Source organism: Perognathus longimembris, chromosome 6 (genome assembly GCF_023159225.1).
Source record: "Perognathus longimembris pacificus isolate PPM17 chromosome 6, ASM2315922v1, whole genome shotgun sequence".
Lineage (NCBI taxonomy): Eukaryota > Metazoa > Chordata > Mammalia > Rodentia > Heteromyidae > Perognathus > Perognathus longimembris.
The window spans coordinates 76,662,531-76,671,951 of record NC_063166.1 but is presented as its reverse complement, the minus strand read 5'-3'; the positions used below and the strand labels follow the sequence as shown (position 1 = coordinate 76,671,951).

Genomic DNA, 9,421 nt, shown 5'->3' with positions numbered 1-9,421 from the left:
GGTGATATCTAACGTTTTCTCCAAAAAGCCCTACCTATAATACAGGAGATCCCAAGTACAGACCTATCTCTCAAATGCATTATTTATATCACTCTACAGTGATTTCTCTTGTTACTTCCCCTGGCCTAGAATTCAGCTTTTCATGTCTCATACCCCCAGTATCTAGAATGAAAGAGATTTTTATTATGGTAGACAGAATAATGGCCTCTCAAAGATGTCCACAGAATAAATTTGCAGTGTTTTAACTCAAAAAAAAAAAAAAAAGAAAGAACTTGGAGTTCCCAGCATGAAAGGAGGTTGGCTTTTGTCCAGTTCTCATATCCAAGGAACTAGATATTAGAGGAACAGTCAGTGAGAAATTTTGGAGCCACAAACCAGTCCGGACGCTCTTTAGGATGAAGTCTTCTGGAATCCTGAGCATCTTTGTGCTATTCCTCCTCTTTGCCAATGTCCAGGGGCCTGGTCTAAGTGATCGGTTCTTCTCCAGTGAGTATTGAGCCTCTGTTCTTGCCTGGGAGGGAGGTTTGCTGCGAGAAAGAATTAAGGGACAATTCTCCAGATGTAGATTGCATTCCTCCATCTTACCTTGGCCATGAGTTGGGAGAGGAGGGAGGGGAAGATCCCTTTTGTGGGAGATCTTTTCTGCAAATGCAGGAATCTATGTGTGGGCAGTCTTCACTTTCATCTCCTTTCAAGTTGTGAGTCTTCCCTGGTGGGGGCAGAATCATGGGATTCAGCATGTATAGAAGAGCATATAGAAATCTGAGAAGACTAAGGAACTTCCCTTCATCTCCCACCCAGCCAAACAACAACCACCACCACAACCACCACCACCACCACCACAACAACTCACCTCTTTTATGGAACATTATTTCTATCTTCTGGTTCTTTTTAATGCATTCCTATATGATGTTCTTGCATTTAGGTCAAGTGTTTTTGACTTTGGGATAAAGGACAGAATCTAGAAATCCCTTTAGATGTAAGGCAATAAGGCTTCACATCTATATGGGAATCATGGTCACAGTTAGTTTTTCTGAATACTCAGAAAAAAATAAGGCTTTTGAATAGAGAACTCTGGAGTCAAATTTGGCAGACTGAATCCTAGTAGCCACAAAACCTGAGGCAAGTCATTCCATGTGTTCTAGTTTCTTCATCTGTAAAATAGGGCTCTTACTAGGACTTCCCTCGTAGAGCAGTTGTGGGGATTGAAGGAGATGATACACGTCAATGCTTAGAAGCCTCTGTAGCTGATGGGACTCAACACATGTTAAGTCATATGATTGTACTTTACATTCTATGTCTCCTTTCTTCCTCACAACTCCACAAGGCCAAGGCAATTTTACAAATAAAGAAACCAAGTCTCAGAGAGGGTAAGTGGTAGAACTAAAAAAAGCAACCCGACTCTGGGGGTGATAGAAATCACTCTGTACTATTTCCCACCTCCCTTCAGAGGAACTCACAAATGCTTATTTCAGCAAGGTCAGAATGACCAGGTCAGCCTGTCTCACTGGCTCTCAGGGAGGCATTTTGTCCCCCATGGAGCATTTGCAATGTCTGGAGATTTGTGTTTTTGTTTTTGTTTTTTAATTTTTGGCTGTGCAATGAGAAAGCTACTGGCTTGTGGTAGGACACGGCTTCCTGTCCCATCATGCACAGGGAAGTCCCCACTCCTCACAAAGATTATCCAGCCCACATATATCAGCAGTGCTTGAGAAGGCCTGCCTGGGAAGGGCTGGGGCTCCAGGGCTGGGACTAAGGAAGGTAGAGTGAGGGGAGCCCAGGAAGGGTGTAGTGTGAACAGTGTTGGGATCTGCACTGGAGGACCTGGAAGCCAGGATGCCTGGGGATGAATAAAGGGAATACAAACTTCCCCCACTCCCCAGGGGCGGGTCTGGAGGAGGATGGGCCTGTGACATAAGACCTCGCTTTCCCTAGACAAATGCCCCCAAGTCAGAGAGAACTGCGAATACAAGGAAAGGGACCTGTGCACGAAGGACAAGCAATGTCAGAACAACATGAAGTGCTGCGTCTTCAGCTGTGGGAAGAAATGTTTGGATCTCCAACAAGGTAATATTCCGTCCTGGAATAACCGCCTCCTCTACCCACGTTCTTCCCGTTTGCCCAACTGGAGTGGGGTTGTCCTTTAGTTCACAGAGTGCTGGTCTCTGGGCAAGACTTCTGGATTGGAAAGATTTGGAATTTAGATGCATTGTCCACCCCCCCCCCAATATGTGTGTGGCATGGGATACATTCCTGTCTTATGTGATCCTATCTGGGTCTATTTCTAAAAATTAAAAAAAAAAAGGGCTATGAATATGGCCTAGTGGTAGAGTGCTTGCTTCATATACATGAAGTCCTGGGTTCGATTCCTCAGCATCACATATATAGAAAAAGCCAGAAGTGGCGCTGTGGCTCAAGTGGCAGAGTGCTAGCCTTGAACAAAAGAAGCCAGGGACAGTGCTCAGGCCCTGAGTTCAAGCCCCAGGACTGGCAAAAAAATAAAAAAATAAAAATAAAACTATGGTAGCAACAGGAATGGATTGAATCAAATGGTTTCTTGGCTACTTCTCACTCAGAAGACTCTCTGGCAGCCATTGTTGTTCTTACACACACACTGACATTGTTACTGCAAGTGATACATGAAATTGATTTTCTCTGATTTTTGACTCCTGGTTCGTTGCCTCTCAACCAATACAAATCCAACTTTTCATATTCACTGGATTCTAGGACCTTTAGAATTTTCCCTCTTATTTATTCTATGACCCACTCACCATTCAATAATGTGTTGTTCAGCCTCTATGTTTGTTTTTTTTTTTTTTTTTTTTTTTTTTTTTTGGCCAGTCCTGGGGCTTGGACTCAGGGCCTGAGTACTGTCCCTGGCTTCGTTTTGCTCAAGGCTAGCACTCTGCCACGTGAGCCACAGCACCACTGCTGGCCATTTTCTGTATATGTGGTGCTGGGGAATTGAACCCAGGGCCTCATGTATACGAGGCAAGCACTCTTGCCACTAGGCCATATCCCCAGCCCCAGCCTCTATGTTTTTGAATGTTTTCAATTATATCTTTTGCTGCCAAGCCCTAGGTTTTTTGTTGTTGTTGTTGTTTTTTTTTTTGCCAGTCTTGGGCCTTGGACTCAGGGCCTGAGCACTGTCCCTGGCTTCCTTTTGCTCAAGGCTAGCACTCTTCCACTTGAGCCACAGCGCCACTTCTGGCTGTTTTCCATATATGTGGTACTAGGGAATTGAACCCAGGGCTTCATGTATACGAGGCAAGCTCTCTTGCCACTAGGCCATATTCCCAGCCAAGCTCTAGTTTTATTCCATCACCTGCTTTCATTCTGATGGGCTTTCCATTGAAAGTGACATGCTCCCTCTATACCCCATTTGTTTTTCTTTTCAGCTTTCAGTATTTTTCCTTGATCTTTGTACTTAGTGTTTTTATTATTACACATCATGGGGAAGTTCTATTCTAGTCTAGTCTGTTGGGTGTTCTAAAAACCTCTTACATCAGGATGGTCTTCTCTTTTTCAACATTTGAGAAGCTGGGGCTGGAGTCATGGATCATTTGGTAGAGCACTAGCCAAGGAACAAAAGTGGCAGATACTGAGTTTGAGTCTCGGTCTCAGACTTAGGAAAAAAAAATAATAAAGACAAGATTTGAGAAGCTTCTAAATGTTTTCTATGCCTTCAGCAATCCCTTCCTCCCCTTCCCTGATGCCTGTCATTCATATATCTAATCTGTTTTTGTTTTGTTTTGTTTGTTTTGTCAGTCCTGGGGCTTGAACTCAGGGCCTGAGCACTGTCCCTGGCTTCTTTTTTGGTCAAGGCTAGTCCTCTACCACTTGAGTCACAGCGCCACTTCTGGCCTTTTCTATATATGTGGTGCTGAAGAATCGAACCCAGGGCTTCATGTCTATAAGGCAAGTACTTTACCACTAGGCCATATTCCCAGCCCTATCTAATCTTTTTATAGGGGCCTAAAGTTCTTGAAAATTCCTTTCATGTTTCTTTGATCTTCTTTCCGTACTTAAAAAAAAATTTTGTATTTTGCCTACTTTATCATCAAGCCCTGAAATTCTGTCTTCCATTTCATCGACTGTGCTGGAGGTTTTCACTGTATTTTTCATACCCAGGACTTCCGCTACCTCTTTAAAAAAAGTTTCATTGTCTTCTTTCTTGATATGATTTTTTCATGTATTGCATGGATTTCTTTATTTCTTGTTTTGTTTTGTTTTTTTTGCCAGTCCTGGGCCTTGGACTCGGGGCCTGAGCACTGTCCCTGGCTTCTTTTTGCTTAAGGATAGCACTTTGCCACTTGAGCCACAGCGCCACTTCTGGCCATTTTCTGTATATGTGGTGCTGGGGAATCGAACCCAGGGCTTCATGTATACGAGGCCAGCGCTCTTGCCACTAGGCCATATTCCCAGCCCGGATTTCTTTATTTCATTTTGTTGTTTATATGTGCCTTTTCAATTTCTTGTAGGTCCTTAGCCATATTATCATTGCGTTCATTTAGCTACTCATTTACATTTACTTGGTAGTCATTGAGCTTTTGGGATTCTTTGGAATTCACTTAAATAGTTTGATTGCATTGTCTTTGATTTCACTGAGTTGTTTATAAATATGAGCATTCTCATCGTTCCTTTGACCTCAATATATGGGGATTCTTCCACTTCATTGTCATTCTAATCTTTGGTTGTATGATATTAGATTTCCTTGCTTTCTCACACTTTTGTGTCTATGCTGAGATTTACTCAACTCAAGCTAAGATTTATGGTTCTTGGTTTGAGGTTTTCTTTGCCTGAAGTCTTTCTACTGGCTTACTCTGTGTTCTAGCTGGGTTGGTACATGATTTCTCACTGTGTCTCAGCACTAACAAAGGCATCCAGTACCCATCCAGATATCTACAAATTGTAAAATTCCACGGATAACACAATCTACACAACCAATCATATTATATATGCAGGGAACTTACATTTTTATAGTATTTTAGGGGGCTAAATTATTAAAATATGTGTAGGGGTTGTAACAAAGGTATTAATAATAACTAGACTGAGGGGAGAGATAAGGAAGATAGAAGACAAAAGGAGAACAGGACGTAAGGAGAAAGATGCAATGTGGAGACTTACAGTCTCAGTAACAGGACTGAAGATAGAAGCTAATGATAAATGTGCATGTAAAGGTCAGCAGCAAGGTAGGGAATGCAGGCTTGATTCAGGCAATTGTGATGATATGGGACATAGAATGGAATTCACAAGTACATCGTAGAGCATTGAGAGAGGGAGAGAAAGAAAGAAAGAAGGAAAGGAAGAGAGAGAGAGAGAGAAAAAGAAAAAGAAAGAAGGAAGCATCATGTACACTTCTGTATTCAGGGATAGAGACAGTCACCTTGGGATTTCCTTGCAAATTCATGCAACATATCGATGAAGCTGGACTCCCACAACGTGATAGAGAAAAGGATCTCGTGCCAGTGATGGCCATGGAATTCATGGTGTTTTCCAGGGAACATAAAAACATTTAAAAATATTTATTTTCGGGGCTGGGGATATAGCCTAGTGGCAAAAGCGCTTGCCTCGTATACATGAAGCCCAGGGTTCGATTCCCCAGCACCACATATACAGAAAATGGCCAGAAGTGGCGCTGTGACTCAAGTGGCAGAGTGCTAGCCTTGAGCAAAAAGAAGCCAGGGACAGTGCTCAGGCCCTGAGTCCAAGGCCTAGGAATGGCAAAAAATAAAAATATATATGTATATATATATATATATATTTATTTATTTATTTTCCCTAGGTAGTTGTACAAAGGGGTTTCAACCCCAGAAGTCAGGTTGTAAATGCAATACACCTGGATAATGTCACCCCTTCCATCTTTCCACATCCCATCCCTGCCCTCAAGTTACATAGTTCAATTTTATCATAATGTACATTGAATACAAAGACTGCATTTGCCCACCTTTCCTTCCTTCTTTACTGTGCCCTCCCCCTCTTGTGGTCCCCACCAAAAAACAAAATAAAACAAAAATCTTTCAGCTTCCTAGTTTTTATTGTTGCACAATGATTTCTTAGTTGCAGTAACACTTTTTTTGTGTTCCCTAGCTGAGTATTGAGTTCTCAACTTGGGGTGGGGGTATCTTTCTACAGATGTATGCACACTTCCAAAGGATTCCGGTCCCTGCATGGCTCTTTTTCATCGGTGGTACTACAGTAGTGAAAATAATACCTGCTACAGCTTCGTCTATGGTGGTTGCCGGGGAAACAATAACAACTTCCAAACCAAAAGCATCTGCCAGAATACCTGCCAAAAACAACGTGAGTCTCAGAGCCCCAGTGTCCTGCTCTCACTGGGTGTTGGTTGGCTTGTTCCAGAATAGCTATGGAAGACTCAGTACCAGCAGAGCCAGCTCCAATCAGGAGCCTGCAGAAGGTGGACAGTGGCCTTCTGGGAGTCAAGAATGGAAAGGGGTGTGGAGGGGAAGGGGTATGAGGAGAATTAGGAGGGGTGAAGGAGGTAGAATCTCAGAGACCCAATACAGAAGAATCCTAGAATGTTCAGCTTGGTACTGGACACATTGATCAGCCAACCATCTGGCCACAGCTTCCTCATCTCTTTGTCAGCAATCAAATTTCATTCACTTTCCCTGAAAATGGTAAACACCCATTCTTTGTTTTTTTTATTAATTAAATTTTGTTGCCAAGATGATGTGCAAAAGGGGTATAGTTACATAATAAGGCAGTGAATACATATCTTGTGCTATCTTACACCCTTGTTTTTCTTTCCCTTCCCTAAATCAGGTAGGCATATATACAATATCCAGTGTACCAAAATTACATACCACGTGCGTATGCAAAAGGAAATTCACCTATAACTTTAAACATAATGTCAGCAATAGAATCCTCCCGTGTCCTTCTCTTGGGGTTGTTTTTGCTTATCCTCATCTTATATGATCATAGCTGTTGAGCTATTGTGATCCACTGATAGGTCTATTCTAGACCTTTTTATGTTTAGTAGTTGTTTGGTTTTAGATACATGATGTAAGGTCACTGACCCAAGCCTGTGGAAATACCATTTGAAAAGAAGGTTTTTGTTTCGCAGACTTGGTCTCTACTGTCCCCACCCCCCACCCTAGCAGTCATATATCAAGGAGACCATGCCTCTTTGTTCTCTGTGTTCTACGTTTGTCTCGCTCAACATTATTTGTTCAAGTTCTGACCATTTCCCTGCGAATACCAATATTTTATCATTTCTAATTACTATTCAGATTCCATTGTATATAGGTACCACATTTTTTGGATCCATTCATCTGTAGAGGGGCATTTGGGTTGTTTCCATATTTTGGCTAATGTGAATTGTGCAGCGATAAACATGGATGTGCAGGTGTCTTTTTGATATCCTGAGACCTGTTGTTCAGGATAGATGCCTAGGAGTGGTGTGGCTGGGTCATAGGGTAGGTCTATGCTGAGCTTTTTGAGGAACCTTCATACTGTTCTCCAAAGTGGTTGTACTAATTTGCACTCCCACCAACAGTGAGAAGGGTTCCTCTTTCCCCGCATCCCCTCCAGCATTTGTTGTTGCCTGAGTTCAGAGTATAGGCCATTCTAACTGGAGTGAGGTGGTATCTCAGGGTTGTTTTTATTTGCATTTTCTTTACTGCCAGGGATGTTGAACATTTCCTCATATATTTCTTTGCCATTTTTATCACTTCTCCTGTGAAGTCTCTCTTTAGCTCCTTTGACCATTTAATAATTGGTTTACTGGGTTTGGAGGGGGTTAGGGTTTTTTTTTGTTGTTGTTTTCAGGTTGGTGATCACATTTATTAGAACAAATGGAGAAAAATAAGAATGCCATTTAGCTGAAGAATTGTAAGACACTTGAAAATCAACTCATCTTGGGATGGAGGAACCCTTGGTCATATCTTAATATAAAATGTATGCATGCTTCTCTGTCTGAATCTTTTGTATGTTTGAAGATGCAATTGTACAGTCTCCTACTTTCTACACAGGATACAGAGGAGGGGCAACTAGTACAACACCATCTCCCTGGACAAAGAGCACTGGGATATTCCATTTTGTTGATTTGTATATCTCTTCGTACGTCTCCTCATCAATTTCTATGGTAGTCACAGTTTCTTCCACATCTCCTAGCATCATATTTAAGTGTTGGTCATAAGCATGTAATCTGCCTTGAAGGTCTCGGCCATTCCTCGTCTTCATATAAATATGCTCCTCCAGGCTGAGCCTGATGTGATCTAGGGGCTCCTCTACAGTATTGGTAGTTTGTTGCTGGTCCATGTCGTTCGCCATGTTTCAAACCCTGAGCCTTTCCCTCCCCACCCTCACTTCTCGCGAGAACTGGAGAGCAGTTCCTGTTTCCTGAGCAGAGAGGATGAACGCGCCAGAGGGGGTTAGTTTTTTGAGTTCTCTGTAGGTGACAGATATTAGGCCTTTGTCTGTTGCTGTGCTGGTGAAGATCCTTTCCCATATGGTTGGCTGTCTTCCTAGTTTGGTGGCTATGTCTTTAGCTGTGCAGAAACCTTTTATTTTGTAGTAGTCCCATTTGTCGAGACTTTTTAATCTCTTCCTTTAATCAGTGTGTGTGTGTGCACGCGTGCATGTGCGTGCGTGTGTGTGTGTGTGTGTGTGTGTGTGCTAGTTCTGGGTCTTGAACTCAGGGCCTAGGCATTGTCCTTGAGCTTCTTTGCTCAAGGCTAGCAGCCACAGCGCCACTTCCAGCGTTTTTGATGGTTAGTTGGAGACAAGAGCTTCATGGACTCTCCTGTCCAGGCTAGCTTTGAACTGTGTGCTTCGGATCTCAGCCTCCTGAGTAGGTAGGATTCCAAGTCTTCCTTTCATCTTAAAAAACATCGTTGGAAGTTGCGTAGCTTCAAGCTCCACAGATAAGGTGAGTTGGAGATGCTCAGCTGCGTCTTATACCTTCCCTGTCAACAGGCACCCCTTCCTGAATGGAGAAGTATTCACTGGAACCACCAGGGTTTGGCTCTGTCTATGCACCTGACCGACAATCCAGACTGGCTTCCACTGCTCCACTCAGCACTGCAAAGTCTCAGCTCTTCCCCACAGAGAACTCGACATCCGCCTCCATCCCCTCCATCGCCGCCTCTTTCCTTGCCTAATGCTTTCCAGTTGGATCTCATCTCAATCAATGCCTCATCTCTCCTTCTCCAACTTCCAAAGCTTGCTGTTTAATCCCTGGGTAGATACTAATTCTTCTCAAAATAAAGTGTTTGGTTTGATCCCGTGCCCTTGAGTCTGAGTAATTCACATCTGTTGGGGATGTTATTCTTTGCAGAGAATCGGTCATCGTTGAAGATTCTGGAGACACCATTCAAGGGTGCGGGGCAATCAGAACCCTGAGAGCGGAAAGTTCCAGGGAGGTTGTTGTCCTCTTTTGTCTCTTCAAAAAGTGGTG

General features: G+C 42.9%; 2 protein-coding genes across 2 annotated transcripts; one reads left to right on the top strand and one right to left on the bottom strand.

Moving 5' to 3' along the window:
- Positions 1 to 374: 374 nt before the first annotated feature.
- On the top strand, positions 375 to 8,988 carry LOC125353833 (eppin-like). The gene is made up of 4 exons (XM_048349506.1): positions 375 to 486; positions 1,936 to 2,067; positions 6,136 to 6,303; positions 8,941 to 8,988. The coding sequence occupies exons 1-4, from the start codon at positions 396 to 398 to the stop codon at positions 8,952 to 8,954; spliced, it is 405 nt and encodes a 134-aa protein (XP_048205463.1). The 5' UTR covers positions 375 to 395; the 3' UTR covers positions 8,955 to 8,988.
- Positions 7,987 to 8,368, bottom strand: LOC125353832 (U6 snRNA-associated Sm-like protein LSm3). The gene has a single exon (XM_048349505.1). It carries the CDS (start codon positions 8,293 to 8,295, stop codon positions 7,987 to 7,989), a length of 309 nt encoding a protein of 102 aa, XP_048205462.1. The 5' UTR covers positions 8,296 to 8,368.
- Positions 8,989 to 9,421: the final 433 nt, after the last annotated feature.